The sequence below is a fragment of the Mastomys coucha genome, unplaced genomic scaffold (assembly GCF_008632895.1).
Source record: "Mastomys coucha isolate ucsf_1 unplaced genomic scaffold, UCSF_Mcou_1 pScaffold23, whole genome shotgun sequence".
Taxonomy (NCBI): Eukaryota; Metazoa; Chordata; class Mammalia; order Rodentia; family Muridae; genus Mastomys; species Mastomys coucha.
This window is the reverse complement of record NW_022196906.1, coordinates 56,368,711-56,390,985: the sequence shown is the minus strand read 5'-3', so window position 1 is coordinate 56,390,985 and position 22,275 is coordinate 56,368,711. Positions and strand designations below refer to the sequence as shown.

Sequence of the window (22,275 nt, the reverse complement as noted above, 5' to 3'; positions counted from 1 at the left end):
TCCCCAACTGAAGCTCCTTTCTCTGTGATAACTCCAGCCTGTGTCAAGTTGGCACACAAAACCAGCCAATACAACCACTGTCTGGGCAGTGGGGACAAGGTGCATCAGCTCAAGAAAACCATTAGCCACATTAAAGGGGATGTCAAGACTGGCCAGGGAGGAAAGACAGTTGGCAAGCAAGCCTGGCAGCCTGAGTTTGATCTCCAGAACCTATGTAAAGGGAGAAGGAAAAAACTGACTCCACAAAGTTGTTTTCTGGCCTCTACATATGTGATATAGCCTGCATGTACGTGTCCATGTACGTGTACATACATACCACCACCACTACCACAGCACACTCCATATATATAAGAATAAATACCAAAAAAAAAATAATTTTAAAGACTTTATGCTGAGTGTGGTGGTACATACCTGTAATCCTAGAACTTGGAAAGTTGAGACAGAAAGATCATGACTTTAATGTCCAGCCTGGGCTCTATATACACTGGGGCCCTGTTTCAAAGCAGTATGAATGAGAACCTGTCATGTGGACAAACTGAAGACTGCAGAAGAAAACAGCTGGGCTGTCTCTCTGGCCCCTGGTTCTCCTCCCTGGAGCTGCCGGGGCACCTGAGTGCCCTCCAAAGCTTTCTACAAAAGCCTTGACAGCGACCTGTGTGCCCCAGCCCCGCATTTCTCCTGTGGTCTTCCTGTTGCTCATCTCCCTCAGATATCACGTCTGTACCTGAGACCGAGGATTCTGAACAGGTTTTCCAACTGGAGGATGGGCCACAGTTGGCTCTCTTGTTGGCTTGGTTTAGTTTTTTGAGACAGGGTCTTATGTAGCCCAGGCTGGCCTTGAACTCTATGTAGCTAAGGGTGATTGATCTTCCTTTACCTCCCATTATGTCTAAGTTTTGGCTGTTTTTTACTTTGTACCACTGCACACTGCCTGCTGTTGTATGTGTGTCTTGAGGTCTATGCTCAGCTGGGCCATCTGCACTATTCCCAGCTTCCAGAACCCAACCAGGCTCTCAGATGGTCCACTCCAAGAGCACTGGGCACAGCTAGGAAAATCTGCATCTGGGACACCCCAAGCAAGCAGGATAAGAAATGATCTGTTGCTGATAAAAGGAAAATCTGAGAGGAACAGCAAACAGCGTATGCTAGACAATAGGAAAAGATCACACTTATAGCCAGAAATGCTTTGTGACCCTTCTTCAGTTACTGGGTGAAGAGACTTCCGGAGTCCCCTTCCTTGTTAGATATTGTGGAAAAGGGGACCTTGCTCTCCAGTAGTGGAAGGAAGGGGTTGTGTATTTCTAGAAGCCATACAAATATGACTTAGAAGGACCTTTCCAACACTCAGAGCTACCATGAGAGGGGATGGGACCCTTATTCTTAGAGGTATGTAAGCTGAGACTGGAGAGTATGCTGGGAAAGATACTATTAGGATGATCCTGTCCCCAAGGACTGTCTTCTTACCCTACTTGTCTGTACCCAATTGGCTGCTTCAAGTCAAAAAGGCACAGCCTCACCACAGCCTCTCTAGTATTTGTTATTGCAGTTTAATTGGAGATTCATGGGATGGGCCATCTCCCAGCAGGGTGGAAGGCAGAAAACAATCACGAGGGGATTGAGTGGGTGCATGTTCTGTTCTAGGTTCTTTATGTGGAGGTTCATGACTGCACTGTATATGACAGACATCCAGAATGACAGCTACTCGTGGCCTATGCTCGTGTACATGTGCACCAGCTGCGTGTACCCCCTCGCATCCAGCTGTGCACACACGTTCAGCTCTATGTCCAAGAACGCCCGGCATATCTGCTATTTTCTGGACTATGGTGCCGTCAATCTCTTCAGCCTGGGTACGTGAGTCCCTACCCTTCTGTCCCCTCCCCCGAGACTACTACCTACTTGTCTCCCATGAGATTTGATGGATTTTTGGAAGAGTCACAAGGATGTAAGGAACCCTGCCGTGGGTTCTGTAGAAAGCTTGTCCATCTGTGTGCTGTCTATGATATACCCTGATCTGCGGCACTTGCCAATTTCTATGGTGAAAATGCTTCTTTACCTCCCTCACTGTTCCCTGGTGTACAGGTCTAAGGAGAGGCCTAGGGGCACCCTCACTCCATAGTAACTCCACCACATAGATCTATGTGCTAAGGACTTAGGACTTCCGTGACTGGGATCTTACTTCAACTTCGAGAATGGCCAGGATTGACCACAAGTTTGAAAAGACTTTGAAATGTTCCTAGTTTGGCCCTCATGGGGCTGACCCCAGGATATCAGGGCTGGCTGGCATCTGGTATACTTGGTAGAGAAAACATCGGGTCACAAACATTGGCCCAGAGGCTTAGAGGCCCCACAGACTCACCTGGCCACAGTGCTGCAGGAGAGGATGATCTGCTGCTGCCACTGGCTGGTGCTGCTCCCATCCTCATTGACTCATTTTTTTTCCTGACTAAGAAGCCTCTCGTCCCGCTTTCTCCTCCACAGGGTCATTCATCTGTCCCCTGAGGTGCTGGTGCTGGCTTCTTCCTCCTTCCTGGCCCCACTCTAGCTCTGAGAGCCAGTCATTGTATCTGCTCTGGCAAGAATTTGTCCAGGACGAGGTTACCTTCATCCTTTCCCCTCTTTTCTTTCACAAGCATCTACCTGCATGTGTCACTCACATGCGAGCACATGCGCGAGTGCACCCCACACACACACACACACACTGCTCAGTGCTCTACTATCCAGTTATTAAAACAAAACTGGTTGCCATGGCCCCAGCCCATCATGTCCTCCCTCCTCCCATCCCTGTTCTCATTCATTTCCAGTTCTTTCCTCTCCTCTACCCCATAGCTGGGCTCACTCTGAATTGTCAGTAACTCAGAATTAACATGGGGCTTTTCCTCTAACATAACCAGGAGCAGCCTCCCATCTCTGGGCAAGGGGCCCCTAAACCTTTGAAGAACCTGGATCTGAAGCTGATCCTGACACCGGGCCTGGCTGAGTCTTCTCCCCACCCCTGTCCCCCCTTGGCCTAGCCCTACCCTTCCTCTCAGGTCCCTGGCTAGGGGTGCCACCTCCTGCTTGCTCAAGTCAGAACTCTAATAAGCTTTGGTTCCTCCTCCCCACCTCTACTTCCCATCCTGTCTAATCAGTGATCAGACTCAGGCTGTCCCATGAACCTTCACTGTCAGCTTAGCTCAGACCTGGAGCTTCTTCGAGGCTCTGCCCTGCAGATCTACCATGTTGCCTGGGAGGTTACTGACTCATTTCCTGCCGGGTCACTGCTTCCCACTGGAAGGCTTTCAGGCTCCATACTACCTGAGATGAGGTCTAAACCCTCAGCTCAACCCAGTTGCTTCCTGAAGGATCTCCCTCCCTCCCTCCCTCTCTTCTTTCCTCCCTTCCTCCCCATCTACTTTCCTTTCGTTTTGAGACAGGGCCTTGAACTGGCTAAGTAGCCAAGAATGATCTTGACTTCTGACCATCCTGACTCCATCTTCTGAGTGCTGGGAAAACTGGCATGTGTCACTAAGTTGCTTTATGCAGTGCTGGGAACGGGACTCAGGGTGGTGTGCATGCAAGGCATGCCCTCTACCAACTGAGCTGCTTCCCGGGTTCTAGTAAAAGTGAGCATTTGGAGGAATCCTTCTAGGACAGCTGTGTGCTGAGTGCCACACACACACACACACACACACACACACACACACACACACACCTTTTTTTAAAAAAGACTTATTTGCCTGGCAGTGGTGGTGCACACCTTTAATCCTCACTTTCGAGGCAGAGGCAGGCGGATTTCTGAGTTCGAGGCCAGCCTGGTCTACAGAGTGAGTTCCAGAGCAACCAGGGCTACACAAAGAAACCCTGCAGATGCGTCTGAGGCCCCTTTACTCTTGCATTGGATGCTACACTAGATGCACACACCTCAGCTCAGGGTCAGCGGCAGTGGTACTTCTTGGTCCAGAGAGCTCCCCGAGCATTGGGTCTAGAGAAGGGTCCCTGGTTCCCTGGGGCAGAGCTCCTTGGGTGAACTCTCACGGGAACTCTGCACATTGCTGGGAAGGTGATGCTCAGCCCTCTCTGCCTGCACTTGTGTTTACATGTGTGTGGAGGTGAGGGGAACGTGGGTGGTCTTCAGGTGCCTTGCACTTTTGTTTGAGAGAGAATCACTCACTGGACTGAAGGTCTGAGTTCCAGGACAGCCAGGGCTACACAGAGAAACCCTGTCTGGAAAACAACAACAACAACAACAACAAAAACAGAAGGAAGAGAGAGAGAGAGAAAGAGAGGGAGAGAGAAAGAGGGAGAGAGAGAGAAAGAGAGAGAGAGAGAGAGAGAGAGAGAGAGAGAGAGAGAGAGAGAGAGAGAGAGAGTCTTAGGCTAGGATGCCTGGCTAGGGAGCCTATAGGTTTTCTTAACCTCCTGTATCTGCCTCTCCAGCACTGGGGTACAAGCTAATACACCAAGCTGTGGTCCCTTGCCCCTGTGTTCAGTTTCACTAGGAAGTCCATCTGTTTGCTGAATGGGAGAAAAGCCCAAAGTTGAATCTGGCCTGTCTCTGCCTGTAGCTGTGAATCCAAGGTTCTTGATGTATTAGGACAGTGGTTTTCAACCTGTGGCTCACAACCCCATCAGAGGTAGCATGCCCCTTTCATAGGGGTCACCTCAGACAATCAATGTAAACATAGATGTTTACATATATGAATCATGACAGTAGCAAAATTACAATTATGAAGTAACAATGGAAATAATTTTATGGTTGGGGCGTCAACATAACAAGGAATTAAAGGGTCACAGCATTAGCAGGGTTGAGAACCACTGTATTAGAATAGCAGATGAACTGGGGCCAGATCCAGCCTCTCCCATAGGTAAGGGTACAGGTCCCAGCCACACCAAGATGGACAGTCCCTCCAACCCAAGGCTTCACCTTTAGTCTCTCTAGAAGGTCTTGATATAGCTGCCTCTTTCATACTCCAAAACCAAACACGGACACTGGTCACTCCTGGCCCACTGATAGGACATCTTTGTCCTTAGGCAGGGCCCTGGGGGCCCTCTCTTCCTGTGATGCTAGGCTTCACAGGCAAGCACCCTGTCCACAGGCAGATGAATTTGGAATCATCATTAGCGGCAGCTTGTTGTTAGAAGCAGAAGTGTGTGAGTGCGTACTCACACATACACACACACACACACACACACACACACATGCACGCACGCACAGACACCCCTACATTTCTGAAGGAACATAGCCTTATAGAATTTAGGTGGACAGAGAAGCAAGGGGAGGGTATTCTCGGAAGACACAGAGGCAGGCTAGTTCATAGGTCTTTGCAGAAGATGAAGGCTAACGTCGTCTTTCCCAGGGGTCCTCACAGAGCAGTGGCCTGGCCTGTATCTCAAGGCCGGTGTTTCTTCCGCAGGTTCAGCCATCGCCTACTCTGCATACACGTTCCCTGATGCACTGGTCTGCAGTACCTTCCATGAGTGCTACGTAGCCCTGGCCGTGCTGAACACCATTCTCAGCACTGGCCTCTCCTGCTACTCCAGGTACTGGGCATTCTGATCTCAGGGGGCAAGAGGGTAGGGGTCCATGGGAGGACCTAGCAAGCATGGGATGGGTGGCTGGAGTCAGCTGAAGAGCCCAGCAGAAAAGGCTCCAGGTAGAGTCCCTGTCATGCAATGTGTCGGTTACTTTACTCATTGCTAGGACAAGGCACCTGGCCAACGTGACTTGGCCAAAGTGAAGAAGGCAGGTTTTCTCTGGCTCACACCTGGTGGGCACAGTCCATCACAACAGAGAAGTTACAGCAGCTGGGGCCTGAGGCAGATACACAGTCCCACCAGCTAGCTTTATGCTTTTCACTCATTTTAAGACCCCAGCCTACCGTATAATGTCACCAGTTAGAGTGGGCCTTTCCACTTCAATTTAATCTAGAAACTTCTAAATAGGCCTACCCCAAGATTTGTCTCCATGGTGACTCTAGATTCTGTCTAGTTGACAATATCAGTTATCACACTGGACTTCATGGGTATCCCTTGGGCAGCCACTCAGCTCTTTGGAAAAGCCCCAAATGTGACCGGATGCTCTGAAATTCTTTGCAACTTAAACAAGAGTGACCCTACACTAGAATTGTTTTTTATAGACCCTATAAGTTCTACAGATGGCTTTACTGCATAGGCAAGTCACTGTGTGTATTCCTTGGACTTCAGTCCTCTCACCTGTACAGTGGGGTCAACACAGCTCCCTTCTGGATAGAAGATTCTCTGTCATATGCCGAGGATGCCTGGCATAAGCCTGGACAGGGAGGGTTCCTCAAAACCACGCTGTCCTCCTCTCACAGGGATGGGTGGGAATGGCATCTCTAGGTGCACTGATGAGGGACATTCAGATATGGCTATGAGTCATGCTAGCTCCCTGTGCACTGATGGGTGATGAAGAGCATTCAAACGTGGCCATGAATCATGCCAGCAATCCTGTTAATTCCTTTTCCTTTCATACAAGATTCTGTGGGGCGGAGTGTGAGCTGTGTTGTCATGGGAATATCTGGGCTAGTTGACACTGCTCTTTGCAGGAGTGAACTACCTAAAAGCATAGACTCCCTCGGTCGCTTAGGAAACCTTCCAGGTGGTTGTAGCCAGGTGACAGCCCCGTCTTTATAGTGCCACCATTGCCAGGAAGTGGCAGATCAGGAGAGGTACTTGGGTTGCATGTGTGTCCTCCATACTGCCAACTGTACTATCCCCTCTCCAGGGAGAATCAGGCAGTCAGGGCTTCCTCTCTGAGAATGGTTTTGGTTCCAGTTTGCTCGGGGTGACACCCAGGTTGTGAGGAACCAACCAAACTGTGTCTTTCTTTGTTTTTTAATGTGTGTGTGTGTGGGGGGGGGGTGTAGATTTTTGTGCATCATCAGAAAGGTTCACCCCAGTCTGCCCTCCATTTGCCAGAATGTTTGAGAAGGACTAGAGGCAGGCATAGTTTGCTCTCCCTGGGAGTCAAAGTGTCTTGCTTGGTATATCCCACTGAATTTTCTGTGGCATCATCCCTGGGGAACTGCTCTCTTATCTTCTTGGAAGATGGGGAGAGACTCTCTTATTTTCTTGGAAATCACAGATTTTCATGAAAGCTGGGCAGAACTTAAGTCTACCTGTAGAGGCAGAAAATAAAGTCCCTGCTCCTGGATCACTATGTCCTTCTAATTCCAGGGGGCATTAAACTATGCAGTATACAGGGGCTGTGCAGTATACACCTCTGCACCACGGTGCAAACCTGGGGACTCCACAGATGGTGGAGAGAGGGGTGAAGCGAGGCACAGTGAGCCTGGGTGGCCTTTCCTCTGGCTGCCTGAGCTCCTGGGCTCGTGGGTAGACCCCAAATCTAGTCTTTGGGTCAGTTGTTGCCCCTGTGTAGTTGGTCTGTAAGCTCCTCATGGTTCTGGTATTCACAACTGGGGACCAGAGGGAACAAATGTTGTGGGTAGTAGGGGTAGAGAAGGCACACGGGTGTGAAAGATACAGTCTCTACGATTTGTGGATCAAAACTTCTTTCCCAAGAGCGCAGAGTGCAGCTTATTAAGATGTCTGCAGCCTTCTAAATTAAGTTTTTAATGCTAACTACCGGCTACCACCAGGATACATTGCTTTATTCTACCCCAGAGTCGTTCCCCTCTGCACGATCCCCCCACCCTCTGCAACCATGCAGGTCCAGCCGTCCATGTTGTATATTCAGCATGCCTGCAGTATTTGGATAAAGGCATTTGGCACTGACCCAGGAATGTCTTGTGACCCCATGTTTGGGGTCTTCCTCTCCTTGACAATGACATAGTTTGTTTCTGCTGATCTAGGGGGCACATCTGGGCTACTGTCCCCATTCACCTAACCAACATTTCTCAAAGGCTGGCTGGGCTCTGGGGGCCCATGTGAAAAGTCTGACATAGTACCCTCAGAGGGTTCCAGGAACAGGAAAGGCAGGACACACACACACACACACACACACACACACACACACACACACCAGAGAGAGGGAACTGCTACTGCTCTATGGAGCAGAACAGAGAACAAGGGAAGCAGGTTATGTCAATGACGTGCACTTAGACACACAGGGCTCTGACAGTGTCTTAGGACCAAGAGGGAACAAGTTGCCAAGATTACTGACTCAACGTAATCTAAAGGGAGGCTTCCTTCCAAATCCAGTATTTTCTTGCAATTGCTTCGTGGGCAGAGCTCTCAATCCCAGGGTGTGTAAACAAGCTGTGCTTTGATACTGGCTGGATGTTTCCTAGGCATCTCGGGCCAGGGCTGCTACCTCCAGGAATCTCTGGCTCTGGCGACATCCTGTGGTTAGATGTGGAATTGCACCTTGGGGGTGGACCCCCTCTTCTGTGGTTTGGACTTTTTTTTTGGCCTCTTTCTTTTTCTCTTCTATTTCGCTGCTTCTACTTTTTGTCCCCTGTGGGCCCAACTTTGCTGCTGGAGAGGCTTATTCATTTGCCTCCTGGGGAAGTACTTTTTCAGGCCCGGTGACAAGTCACGGGAAATTCATGCTTTGGGGCACAGCCCTAGACAAGTCAGAGCCAGATTTTCTTTATGTGTAAGTGGCCAGCAACTCTTTAAGACATAGCAGATACATAACCGGCCTGTTGTGGTTGGACGGCTTCTGCTGAGGTTATGGGTCCCTTGGAGGAAGAAAGACAGAGGCTGGGCTTGTCAAGGGCAGGCAGGGGCACTTGGGCCAAGTCCTAGCTGCGTCTATTCTCAGCTCATCCTTAGACCCTCCACCCAGAACCTGTACTTTTTTGCTCTTACCTTCTGCTCCAGCATAGCTGTGATGAGCAGGGCGGGGTTTGTTTTCAGAGCAATGTTTAGTAGCTGGGCTGTGTGTGACTCTAAGGGGGGTGGCACATTATTTCTTCAAGTCCTTACAACAACACTATGAGGGAAGGACAGGTCAGACAAAGCTTTAAAGGCAGCCTGCTGGAGCAGCATGGTCCTGATGTGTCCAGTCTGCCTTGGAATCTGGTGTGTCCCTGTGAAGCCACAGTGCCACTGCCTCTCCCCTAGTGTTAAAGTGTGATCTCAAAGGTAATTGGGCTTTGGTTTCTGTTTGCTTACTTTTAGATTTTTATTTACATGAGTACAGTGTAGCTGTCTTCAGACATACCAGAAGAGGGCATCAGATCCCATTACAGATGGTTGTGAGCCACCATGTGGTTGCTGGGAATTGAACTCAGGACCTCTGGAAGAGCAGTCATTGCTCTTAACCGATGAACCCTCTCTCCAGCCCCCTCAAGATCATTTTTAATATATTTTATATGGTGAATTTGAAGTCAGCCTGGTCTATAGAAGACCCTGTGTCCAAAAATCAAAACAAGTTCAATTCCCAGCAACCTCATGGTGGCTCACAACCATCCGTAATGAGATCCGATGCCTTCTTCTGGTTATGTCTGAAGGGTAGCTACAGTGTACTCATACAAATAAAATAAATAAATCTTTTTTTAAATGACCTTGAAGGCTGGTGAGACGGCTCAGCGGGTAAGAGCACTGACTGCTCTTCTGAAGGTCCTGAGTTCAAATCCCAGCAACCACATGGTGGCTCACAACCATCTGTAATGAGATTTGACGCCCTCTTCTGGTGTGCCTAAAGACAGTGTACTTACATATAATAATAATAAATCAATCTTGGGGCTGGAGTGAGCGGGACCAGAGTGAGCAGAGGTCCTGAGTTCAATACCCAGCCACTACATGATGGCTCACAACCATCTGTACAGCTACAGTGGAGTCATATATATAAAAATAAATAAATCTTTAAAAAAATGACCTTGAACTTCTGGTCCACCTGCCTTGATCTCCAAGTACTGGAGTCAACAGGCATGTGTCACTGTCTGGCTCCTGAGTACTGAGGATGGAACCCAAGGCTTGCTGCATGCTAGCCTGGCACTCGACTAGCTGAACTGCGTCTCCAGCACCAGAGCTGCAGTTTTGTGTGGCCAGCCTGGGTGTCTGTACTGCTGAGGCTCTAAAACTTTTCCCCCTTTCTAGGTCCCCAGGGATGACCAGTTTAGAAGGTCCCTGCCACTTGCTTCTAAACAGTTAATGCAGTGGGTTCTTTTTGGATTCTGTTTTTGCATTGGAGGGTGGTGAGACAGCTCCTGGAAGAGAGAAAGACAGACCCTCTGCATCTTCACTTTCCCCAGGCCAGTGTTCCTGTGCATGGTATAAAGATTCTAGAAACGCCTCTGGGTTGTCCAGCACCTCCTTGAACCCAGGTCTTTGTGTGGCCATCACCTGGGTGGTTCCAGTTGCTTGGGCTCATCTCTGCTTCTGTAGAGTGTGAGACCCGGGGTCTGGGCTCGAGGCCACTTCCTGTCTCTGTGGTATCGGTGTCGACCTTCTAAAACTTCTCTCCTGTTCAGTCCCCTCTGCCTTCATCTCGGTTTGCATACCACTGCATTTCATGCTCTTAGAGCAAGTTTCTCCTTCTTTGCTGAGGTCTTGTCATTTCCACCAGTGTAGGAGGAACGAGAAAGGCTCGTGGAGAAGCTGTGGTCCACAGGAGACTGTAAAAAGGCTTGTCCTCTGTTGATGACCCATGTGCACACGTATGAGGTCCTAAGCAGCTTCCATTTCCTTCCTGACTGCAGGTTTCTTGAACTCCAGAAGCCCCGGCTCTGCAAGCTGCTCCGGGTCCTGGCCTTCGCCTACCCCTATACTTGGGATTCACTCCCCATCTTCTACAGGGTAAGGACATGGAGCTACATCTCCTCTTCTCCTGTCTTCCATGCCCAAGGAATGGTTTCCTGAGCTCTGAGAGAGACATAACACCACTGACCCATAGGAGTGGAGTGCTGTGGTTAGAGATAGTCTGAAGAGAGGACCTTGGAGACAAACTGACTAGAGCCTTAGGAAGAACCATAGAGAACTAGGCAAGGCTTGCAGCCTGGGAGTTGGTGAACATCAGTGCCAGCTGAGGGGAAAGACCGATGCATGCATGACTGTACAGTATCAGTGATGTAGTGTGTTAGTGGAGGAAAAGGTGGGGATGGAGCCTTAAAGGCGACATGAGAATGAGGCAGAAAAGAGCAGGGGGTGGGGTGGGGTGGGTAACAAACACAACAAGAAGGGAAAAGACCCTCACTTGCAGGTCACATGGGCCAGGTTCAAATCCTGGTCTCCATGGTTACTTGTTATGGGATTTAGGCAGTACACATAACTTTTCGAAGCCCAGGTTTCCTCATCTGTTATGAGGCTAGCATCTGCTTCGGCATAGGAGGTGATGAAGATTCTGGATATAATGAATCTTACAGCTTCAGCATTACCCTGTGAGTAGGCTTCTCCCAGACAGAGGCAGTGTAGGGCCCCGATGGCAAGGGTTCAGGGCGCAGGGTCTGCTACCTTTGGGAAGCAGTGGGTGTTTTCTCTGTAACTCCCTTGAGTGGGTCTACAGGAGACTTGGGGATGGACATTCAGCTCACTGCTCTCAGTCCTTGGAGTTTGTGCAGACACACACAGGAAATGGCAGCTGATGGCCATTGCCAGCTACATGCAGATGTCATGTCATGCTGTCTAGTGGCTGTGTGGGACAGCAGGGCAGAGGAGCAGGAGGTTGGCAGCATTAGTAGCAGAATTGCCCTGCCTCCATTCCAACCCTCGCCTCACTGCTTATCAGTGGCTAGAAAGTCAATCTCAGGCTCTCTTTCCTCGACTATAAAATTCGGAAGTCGAGTCTGCCTTAAGGTCCCCGGGGAAGCTCAGATGGGGTGGGGCATGCAGCTAGCCTGGTGCCTGGCTCCTCCTAGTAGGGGAAGCTACTTTTGTTATTTATAAAAATTCCACTTAACCTTGAAGCAATACAGTGGTCATGCATTGAGGGGTGGTTGATGCTGGCTACAGAGCCTAAGGTCTTCTGTGTGCTAGGCAAGGCTCTATCACAGAGCTGTGCTGCCCACCAACCATTTATTGATTGGTTGGTTTTGAGACAGGATGTTACTAAGTTGATCAAGCTGACTTTCAACTAGCTCCATAGCCTAAATGATCTTCGAACTTCCAACATTTTTGCCTTAGGAAGTGAGTTCAAGCTTGAGTCACCAAGCCAGGCCAAATAGTAATCCATTTTGATAATGCAGAAAGGCTTCCAAGACTTTTTCTTTTTAAAGTTTGTTGTTGTTGTTGTTGTTGGTGGTGGTGGTTGTGGTGTTTTTCCCGAGACAGAGTTTCTCTGTGTAGCCCTGGCTGTCCTGGAACTCACTCTGTAGACCAGGTCGGCCTTGAACTCAGAAATCTGCCTGCCTCTGCCTCCCAAGTGCTGGGATTAAAGGCATGCGCCATCATCGCCCGGCTAAAGTTTTCTTTTCTATCACATTTGTGGCATCTGACCTGCTTGCTGTGGCCGTTTTGCCAGCTTGCCTTCTAAGCTTTGAAGCCTTCATTAGGAGCCTCAGTTCTGTACTGTAGCTGGGCATCTGGAGCCAGGTGCAAATAGGGACTGTTCTTCAATGCCTGCATTTGATCCCCCAGAAAGAGCAGCAATATCTAGTAAGGTTTTCTTTCCCTCCCGTAGCCCCATCTCTTTCCATCCTCTTCCTTCCTGTTTCCCCTCATCCCCTCTGGAGTTTGTGTTGCTGTGCTGAGAGGTGGGGGCCTGGCTTTTTCTCAAGACTATCTGTTCTTTCAAACACCCGCAGCTCTTCCTGTTCCCAGGGGAGAGTTCAAGAAACGAAGCCATGTTGTACCACCAGAAGCACATGGTCATGACCCTCCTGGCCTCTTTCTTGTACTCTGCCCACCTGCCAGAGCGACTGGCTCCTGGACGCTTTGACTACATCGGTGAGTGTGGCAGGGTAGGGGTGAGGGTGACTGTCCCAGCTGGGGTGGAAACAGCCTGAGGATGATGTGTGTAGCCACATGGCAGGGGACCTGGAGAGGAGTGACCCCAGAGAGAGTCATCAGGCATAGGCCTTGGCGAGGGACAGGTAGGTACTCCTTGATTGAAGTCATCCTTTGTGTGGCTACCACATTGCCAGGGACGGGAAGGAAGGAAACAGGTAGGCATTCCAATGAACAATCATCCTATTGGCACCTAGAGTCTGACTTCCCAGCATAACGTAGACATGGAGGACAGGCACAGGGAGGAGGAAGAAGGTTTGCAGGTGACACTGAAGGCACCAGGCAGCAGGCAGCTGTGTAGAGGAGAAGGTCTGTTTTAAACACGGTGAGTGGAGGGCCTGGGATCACGTGGAGCTGTAGGTCCCAGCTGTATCTCTCACCAACACCAGCAGCCGAAGGGCTGGAGACTGCAACTTCCGGGTCCAACCTCAGACCTCCTGACCCAGGCAGGCACTCCAAAGCTGGGGCAAGGCCAGCACTCACAGAGGCCATGTGACACTGGAGGGAGGGTATGTATTTGGGAGAGAGGTCAGAGCACAGGAGCTCCTCCATGCTTTCTCATCCCCTCAGGGTGGGGAAGGGACTTCCCACCTGTCTCTGACATTGGCTGGAAGGAAGGCACCTGCCTTCATTTTCTGCTGCTGTAACTGTAAACTCAAGGGTTTATTTTTGATTATGCTTTGAGGGTACGGCCTACCAGGAAAGGGAAGGCCTGGTGACACAGCATTAGGGCAGTGGGTCACATTGTGTCCTCAGTCAAGAAGCAGGGATGAATGCAGGCACTTGGCTTGCATTCTTCATATTCAGTCCAGGGCTCTGACCCATGGAATGGGGCCCGCTCTTCCCTTTTCGGTTAAACCATAAAAACTCTCTCATAGACATACACAGAGGTCTGTCTCCTGGATAATTCTAGAGACTGTGAAATTGACAAATTAGCCACTTCAGCACCCTTGGGTAGCTTCTGTAGAGGGTGACAAGCCTTTGATACAAGAGTCCCTTAACTAGATACCATGAGATGCAGAAGGCCAGTTGCTGTCCCCACCACAGCAAGCACCCAGGTTCTCACCAAGCCACCTTTGTCCCTGCCTGGAGCCTCCTCTCCACCTGCTTCAGAGATGGGGCCAGATAGACTTTGTGTGATCAGATTAGACTCTTCTTCTTTTCTTTTTTGTCCTATCAGAAAGGACTTTAGCTATCAACACTCTCAGAGTGCTCATTCTACAGAGCTGTCAGAGGTCAGGAGCTGGAGGCCCCAGGCCTCTGCCCCCACGTTAGGGAAGACAGAGCTGTGGATAAAGGCTTGGGGACCCAGGGGCAGGCAGGGGTGTGGTCAATACTGGTCAATCTGGCTTCTCCACATTTTTTTTTCCCCAAGTCACTTCAATCCTGTCCTCTGGGGCCTAAAGGTACAGAGTAGAAAAAATGCCCTGCTGATAGGGGAGGGTGCTTGCCAAGCCTGGTTATCCCTGCCCTACAGGAAGCCCTGAGACTTGGTAAGTGGGATATTTGAAGCCACTCTTCCTGCTGTGGCCCGTTCAGATGCACCCATGGCTGGCAGCAATGCGCTTCTCTCTCATGGAAGCAGGTTTAGGGAATGCAGTAGATCGGGGTTCTGTGTTGATACCTCTGCCACCTCTGCGGCAGAGGTGGCTTGCCTGCATCACACACATATTTGGAGTTGGGTACCGCCTGTGCTTTGAGCTTGGGTAAGGCTGGGTGCCACTTACTCATCTTCCTCCTGGGACAGAGGCTAGGGCAGAAGGAAAACAGTATGCATGCTTGCCAATATCCAACCATCCTGATTCAGCTCCTGCCTGAAAAGGAGGTGCTGTGCCAGGCGCCCCTCCCCTACGGCATGCTTGTTGAATACTTCCAAAGTGGGTTTTGTGGTACCATACAGGACTAATTAACACACTGTTTATTGCATGTTAGGTTAATGTGTTCGTATATGCTGATATGGGTATGCAAGGGTCAAAGGACAATTTGCAGAAACAGGTTCTTGCTTTCTACCATATGGGTCCAGGGTATTGAACTCAAGTTGTCAGGCTTGGTGGAAGGTGCCGTGCCTTTACCACCAAGCCCTCTCTCTCTCTCTCTCTCTCTCTCTCTCTCTCTCTCTCTCTCTCTCTCTCTCTCTCTCTCTCTCTCTCTCTCTTTCTCTCTCTTTTTCTCTCTTTCTCTCTCTCTCTCTCTCTCTCTCTCTCTCTCTCACACACACACACACACACACACACATCCTTTTTTTAATTTATTTTTTAGATAGGGTCTCAATGTATAGTGGAGGTTAGTCTTAAACTCATTATGTAGCCCACACTGGGCTTGAACTCATGACCTTCCTGTCTCTGCCTACAGAGTGCTGATGTTACAAGTGGGTGTCTCTAAACCTGGATATAGATGTCTGGAGGAGAAGCCTTATTTAACTGTCATGTTGTATTGGTTTGCCAGGCCTGCAGTTCCCACACACAGAGGAAGCACATTCAGAAGGCTGACAGTTGGCATGGAGGTCTCAGTGGGATAGTGCCTTACCTTGGCTTGTGGATGAGTACCTTCCCACAGTCCTCATGGGATTCTCCCTCAGTGTAGACCATGTCCATGTCCAGTGGATTAGGGCCCACCCCAGTGACTTCACTGGAATTTAACCATCCCTCCAAAGATGGCCACTGGTTGGACTTCATTATGTAAATGGCTCAGAGCCACAGTTCAGTCACAGAAAGTACCATCTTCTTGTTCTGCCTCTTGTGTCTGATTCTCTAACCCTGGACTCTCTTTCTCATGACCCTGCCTACTCCTGGCCCTCCTACTTTTGCTCCTGTCCACCACTGTGGGGCTGAGGAGCTCAGGCCAGCATGGCATCCCAGAAGGAGAGACCCTAGCCATGTCTCTGTTTAGCCAGAAGTTGAAACAAAGACACTTGGGAAGAGGCAGATGGAAAACTTGGCAGGCTTGTCCCATGCTGCTGATGTCAGAGTTAGCCCTGGGAGAGCAAGGGTGCCCCACAGTTTCCTTTGGAAAATGGGGTTGATGCATAAGTTGCTTTAGAAGAGGACTTTTGCTTATTTAGTTTTCATATATTGATTTCTAAAAATAGACAGGTGTTATTAGGCAAGGTTCTCAAGAAGAGAAGTCACACACATATAATATATATGATGCATGTATGTATGTATGTGTGTGTGTGTGTGTGTGTGTATGTATATGATATATGCTTTACTAGATTGGGTTTAGGTAGTCCAGCAATGACTGGCAGCCTGCTGGAGAGGCAGTTCAAAACTGGGACTAGAGGCCTCATCGAACCCTGAGGAGTTGGTAGTAATCAGTCCACACTGCAAGGCTGAAGAGACTGGAGTCTGAAGGCAGGGAGGATGGTGGCAGGAGCAAGAGGTGCTCTTCCTGAGGAAGGAGGCAGGGGACACCACCTTTCTGTTTTTGTTCACTGTTCTTTGGAAGATGCCACTCAGAAGGCAGGTTTTCTTCCTCAGTTAAGTCTTTCTGAAAACACACACACACACACACACACACACACACACACACACGCACGGGGTGGTGCTGCCTAAGCTGACTCTGAATCCAAACAAATTCATAATTAAGACCAGTTGCCACAGGTATGTCTGACTATTTATGTCTGGCTAATCAGAGACATGACTGGGGGCTCTCCTTCTGGGATACCATGTTGGACTGAGCTCACCAGCCACATTGTGAAGTCCCAATTCAGTGCTGATTTCAACATGTAGGGACAGGCACACCTGCAGTCCCAGGCATTAAAGGCTGGAGGCACAGGATCATGCTAGTTAGTGAGTTCAAGACTAGCCTGAGCTCCATAGCCAGAAGCTGTTACAAATAAAAACAGTGCTATAATTCCTCCAGTAAATATACCAAAGGGTAAGTCCACTTGGGACTTGTCTGACAGGCAGTGAGAATTCCAATTTCTACTCCCTGGGATGGCTTTACCTATTGCTGAACATTTTTAAGTTTAAAAATGGTAGGGAGGTAGGTACATGTGTGCATGCATGTGTGTGTGCATGTGTGGGGGATGCATGTCTGTTGTGTGGGTGGTGCATGTATGTGGATGTGTGCATATATGTGTGTGTACATGTGTGTGAATGGGTGGTTAGTTGCATGTGTATGGGTGTGTGCATGCATGAACATTTGCATTCTGAGGGTAGAGAAAAGAGGCAGGTCTCGTGCTTTATCACTCTCTGCCTTGTTGCCTTAATAGCTCACCAAACCTGGAGCTCAGCTGACAAACAGCAAGCCCCAGGAATCCCCCTGTCTCTACCCTCCACAGCACTGGAATTAGAGACGTCCATGACATTTCATATGAGCGCTAGGGATTTGAACTCGGGTCCTCATGTTTGCATAGCCAGCAGGCTTACACACTGAGCCATCTCCCGGCTTCTTTCTAAGCACTTCTTACAAGTGAAACTATAAAACTAGTGTGGTTGTATAACATGCAATCCCAACGCTCACAAGGTGGAGGCAAGGAGGTCAGAAATTCAAAGTTATCCTCAGCTACACAGTGAGTTCAAGTTGAGCCTGAGTAACATGATACCCGGTCTTAAAATACCAGAATCAGTGAGATCAAACAAACACCTAAAATCATACACGCCATCACTTGGCTGGCTCCTTGCTGTCCCTGCACATCACAGCCTGTGTCCATAGGCCTTTTGGCTGATGACTAATTAGCGCTTTAATTTATTCTATGTGCATACATGTGTGTATATGTATGGGTGTGCATAAGCCATGACATGCAGAGGTTAGAGGACAATAGTGGGAATGGATACTCTCCTGGGGGTCCCCGGGGTGGCACTCAGACTATCAGGCATGGCAGCGGGAGTCTTCACCCACTGGGCCATTTCTCTGGTTCCAACTTATCTTGATGGCCTTTTCTGTTTGTCATAGGCCACAGTCACCAGCTGTTTCACGTGTGCGTCATCCTGGCCACACACTTGCAGATGGAAGCCATCCTTCTGGACAAGACCCTGAGGAAGGAGTGGCTCTTAGCCACCTCCAGACCCTTCTCTTTGCCTCAGATAGCAGCGGCCATGTTTCTGTGCATCATTTTCAGCCTCAGCAACATTATTTATTTCTCAGCTGCTCTGTATCGGATCCCTGAGCCTGAATTACATGAAAAGGAAACGTGATTTCAGAATGTGCCAGGTGTCGGCGTTAAGCAGTTGGCGTGGTACTAGCTTACAGTGGCCAAAAGCATTTGTAGCCAACTGATGTCTTGACATTTTTTAATGGGTTCATATCAAAAAAAAAGGATCTAACTGGGCAGAGTTCTCTACACATGCATGGATTCTGTATGTGTTCTGTAAATGTGGGTGTAAGTCCTGGATAAGGATAAATATTAAGTTTTAAACTTATTTAAAAATGGGGTGTTTAGGGACTGGAGGTGTAGCTCAGTTGGTAAATACTTGCCTAGGATATACAGAGCCCTGCTCTTGCTTGTTTCTTTCTTTATTTTGGGCTGCTGTTTGTTTGTTTTTGTTTGTTTACTTGTTTGTTTGAGACAGGGTCCTAGTATGTAGATCAGGATGCCCTGAAATTTATTATGCAGACCAGGCTGGCTTTGAACTCAGAGAGATGTGCTGGGATTAAAGGTGTGTGCCACTACACTGAAGCCCTGGTTTTGATCCTCAGCACAGCAGAACTTGGTCCTGTGGCTCATGCCTATAATTCCAGCACCAGGGAAGCAGAATGAGAGGATCAGAGGTTTAAACCCATCCCTTGGATACTTAGTGGGGTTGAGACCATCCTTGGATACATGAGAGTCTATCTCTAAAAAGATTTAAACAGTCATATTAAGCACACTGCCCTGCCTCTCTAGTTTTTGTATTGATGTTTAAAAACAGAAGAGGCTACATTTGATGAATTTTGTATAGCTAAGCTTTTCCTCCAGATGAGTGAGATGGTTCAATGAATTAAGAAGCTTGCTGCCAAGCCTGACAACAGGAGTTCGATCCCCAGGACCTGCTGCAAAGTATTCTACAGTACAGATAAGATGTGATGGTCTCTGGAGCTAAGTGATGCCAACCGATCTGTTAGGGCTTCCTGTCTCCTTTTCAAGCAATGGTGGAGCTGTCTTTAGAGATATCCCATGCCTGACAGTGTGTTGGCATGTCAATATGCTGCCAGACTTAGTATTTATGGAGAGGATGTTGACCTCACTAGTGGGACGGACGGTAAAATACCCTGTCTTCAGTCCTTCCTGTGAAGTAGAAACACAGGTAAACTTGTGACATTCATTTCCTGGGTCAAACTAGGGCTCCTGTTTTCCTACATTAAATGTGGGTTTTTGTAGAGGAAATGAAGACAGGAGCACTTTCCCCAGAATTCCAGCACAGAGGGCAGGGGCAGATCTGAAGACGTTTGTGGTGCCTTTCATTTACAGCTTGATCAAAGTTCCAGCAACTTGCCACCTACAAGTGTGTCCCTGTTTTCTCTCCAGAGTCTTTTACTATTGATATTTTTTTATCTGGTTAAGTGAAAATGAAGTTCCATGGGTTAAACCCTAGACTAAAAAGGAAGGAAGGCCAGGAGGCTTGAAGGAGAGGCTCTCGGACGTGTACACTGATTTTCAAACGCCAGAGTCTTGTGTGCAGATGAAGCGTGGTCAGCCAGCCTCCTGACTGCTGGGCCAGCCTCACACTCAGGATTTGTGCCTTCCCTACCATGATGGATGCCAATATGCCTTCTGAACGATAAGTTCAACTAAATCCCTGCTTAAAAAATAAACGGGCCAGGCAGTGGTGGCACATGCCTTTAATCCCAGCACTTGGGAGGCAGAGGCAGGCTGATTTCTGAGTTCGAGGCCAGCCTGGTCTACAGAGTGAGTTCCAGGACAGTTAGGGCTACACAGAGAAACCCTGTCTTGAAAAACAAAAACAACAACAAAAAAATAAACGATAACAAGGAATCGCAAAACAACAAGAACAGCAAAAACCCAAAAGCCAACTCTGCTAAAGGCCATATCCTTGTGCAACAATCCCTTCAGCCTTACACATAAAATACTTGTGCAGGGACATCTAACCAGAGCTGCCAGTCCATCCTTGGACCAACGTTACCTTGTTATTGAGGCTTACAACCAAATACTGCTGTGTTCTTATACAACATAGCATCTTCCTCGTTTTGCCTTTAAACTATCCTCTTATAGAAGTGGAGATGGCAAGATGTGCAAGCATCAAGGTGAGTTCAGCCCCGACATACACCATGGAAACCTAGGTGTGGCTGCATGTACCTGTAACCATAGCACTGGGAACAAAAGTGCATCAGCACGGGTGGGTGTGTCCGCTGTTGCCTAGACTCTGTATGCACTTCATTGACCAGCACAAGTGCAGCTATCACAGTGCTGTTCTGGACAAATTTGTTGTCTTTGGAGAAACTCTGTTATTTAGGTTCATGACACCAAACATGGCAATCCCTTGTTTGTTGCGTTTGTAATTAAAGTTCAGCATTTTATAGTGTTTTCCCGGAGTTCAGAAATGCTGGTACAAAACAAATTTTAACAGAGGCCCAACAGCTCCTGATCTGCACCTGGTAATGACTTTGGGGGGCTGTCCATCACAATGCTGGATCTTCTTTGCTGACTCTGGAATATCCTCTGTCCTATAACACACCCTCCAGGATTAAGTAGTGAAACTGCCCGCAGTTTCATGAACGGGGTTCTCCTCAGTTAGGAGGGAATAAAGGACCTGAAAGAGAAGGTTTGAAATGCAAGAGAAAACTCGAAGCCAAGTTGCGTCCCAATCAAGGCTCCACTTTACTGAGAACAAACAAGGGTTTTTATAATCACAGGGGAAACTGAAAACAGTCTCTGGATTAACTATAAAGAAAGTTCAGGTGCCAAAGTCTCCAGGTTCAGAAGATCTTCAGGGGCTGGCATACTCAGGCAGTGGGTGTGCTCAGGCGATGGGTGTATTCAGGTGGTAGGCGTGGTCAGGCGGCTTCTTCAAAGACAGTCAACAGAGAGCATCTGTCTTAGCTCTCAGGTGTTAACCCTCAAACAGAGGCTGTCAGGAGTCCAATGGATGACTGAAGTGAAGAGGGGATGTAACAAAGTAGCTCAAGCCATGTCAGTGACCTTGGTCTAATAACCATGACCAATATATTTTGGATGTAAGTGGTCAAGAAATAAGGTTTCATTATTTTATCAGTTACCTTCCCCTTGGGAGGGGGGAAGTGAGTGATACAATTATATAGGTTGATAAATTTCTGGTACATTAGTTGCAAACTGCATAACATATTTTGTTCTTAAGCAACAATCTGACACTATCAGTGGCATCCCCATCTACTGGACATTCCCACAGCCCCAATTTTACAGTGTGTTGGGGGGGGAGGATAGGTATAAAGTCGGACTGGGTGTGTGGCTCGGTAGAGTTTTTGCCTGGCATGCATGAAGCCCTTGTCTTTGATACTAAGCACTGCATAAACTGGGCATGGTGTACATGCCTGTGATCTCAGCATTTGGGGTATGGGGACAGGAGGATCAGGCCATATTCAGTTCCGTAGTGAGTCCGAGGCCAGCCTGAGGTTCAACAACGATCACTCTAGTTCAGCAGCCCTCAAATGGTGGATCAGGACCCCATTGCAGGTCAAATGACCCTTTGACAGGGGCTCCCCAAGACCACTGGAAAAACAATACCAAAACCAGTGAGTGCAGGGCTGACACTCTGGAAAACAGATGTGAGGGAACCCTTCTAGGCCTGCCTTTTCGGGCCTACCACTGGCTGGGCAGAGAAGTAGGGAAAAAGATAATCTCTGCCAAGGAAACAGACCTAGGGAGCTGGGAGAAAGGTAACCCAGAGAATTGCATGGCCAATCTGATAAGCTTCAGGGGGCCACAGGAGCCAGACTGACTGTCGAGTAGTGGGGCAGACACTTTGTGCCTTGGGGCCAGCAAGAGCAGTCTTACTGGAAGGAGAGGAGTCAGGCCAGTCCTTCCAGAAATGTCCAATGCACTCTGGAAGACAATGACGAATTCTGAAGCCGGCTGTGCTTCTTCTGTGGAGAGATGGCCCCAGGGCTTTCCTGAGCAGCTTTGTGTGCAGTTGGGTAATAAAGCACCTCAGGGGAAGCAGTTATCTGCTGCTATCTTGTCTAAGCATCTGCTTTCTAGAACTGGCTCTGCTTCGGCCTTCTCAAGGAGTGGCTGAAAAGCAGCTCAGAGAGACCTTCATTCACCCTGTCTAAATGTCCTCCAACCATGTAAATGAACACATTGAGGCCCAAGCATGCTGACATACAAGATGCAAGGGGGGAGAGGCGCTGGATTCTTGGCTAGTCAGAAAAGTCCTCAGGTGATGCCCACCTGATGCTGCTGGGAATGGAACCTGGGACCTTATGCATAAGATTCACCCAGTGCACCGGGCAGTGGTGGCACATGCCTTTAATCCCAGCACTTGGGAGGCAGAGGCAGGCGGATTT

At 48.8% G+C, this 22,275-nt stretch overlaps 1 protein-coding gene across 2 annotated transcripts in view; it reads left to right on the top strand.

Annotated features, from left to right (window-relative positions):
• The window catches only part of Paqr5 (progestin and adipoQ receptor family member 5), a 72,898-nt gene extending 54,622 nt beyond the window's left edge, over positions 1–18,276 (top strand). For both annotated transcript variants that reach the window (XM_031346314.1, XM_031346315.1), the window contains 5 exons: positions 1,642–1,847; positions 5,394–5,520; positions 10,611–10,707; positions 12,651–12,792; positions 17,749–18,276. In XM_031346314.1, coding sequence (XP_031202174.1) covers positions 1,642–1,847; positions 5,394–5,520; positions 10,611–10,707; positions 12,651–12,792; positions 17,749–17,990 — 814 coding nt within the window. In that variant the 3' untranslated portion in view covers positions 17,991–18,276. The remainder of the gene's footprint in view (positions 1–1,641; positions 1,848–5,393; positions 5,521–10,610; positions 10,708–12,650; positions 12,793–17,748) is intronic.
• The last annotated feature ends 3,999 nt before the right edge of the window (positions 18,277–22,275 follow it).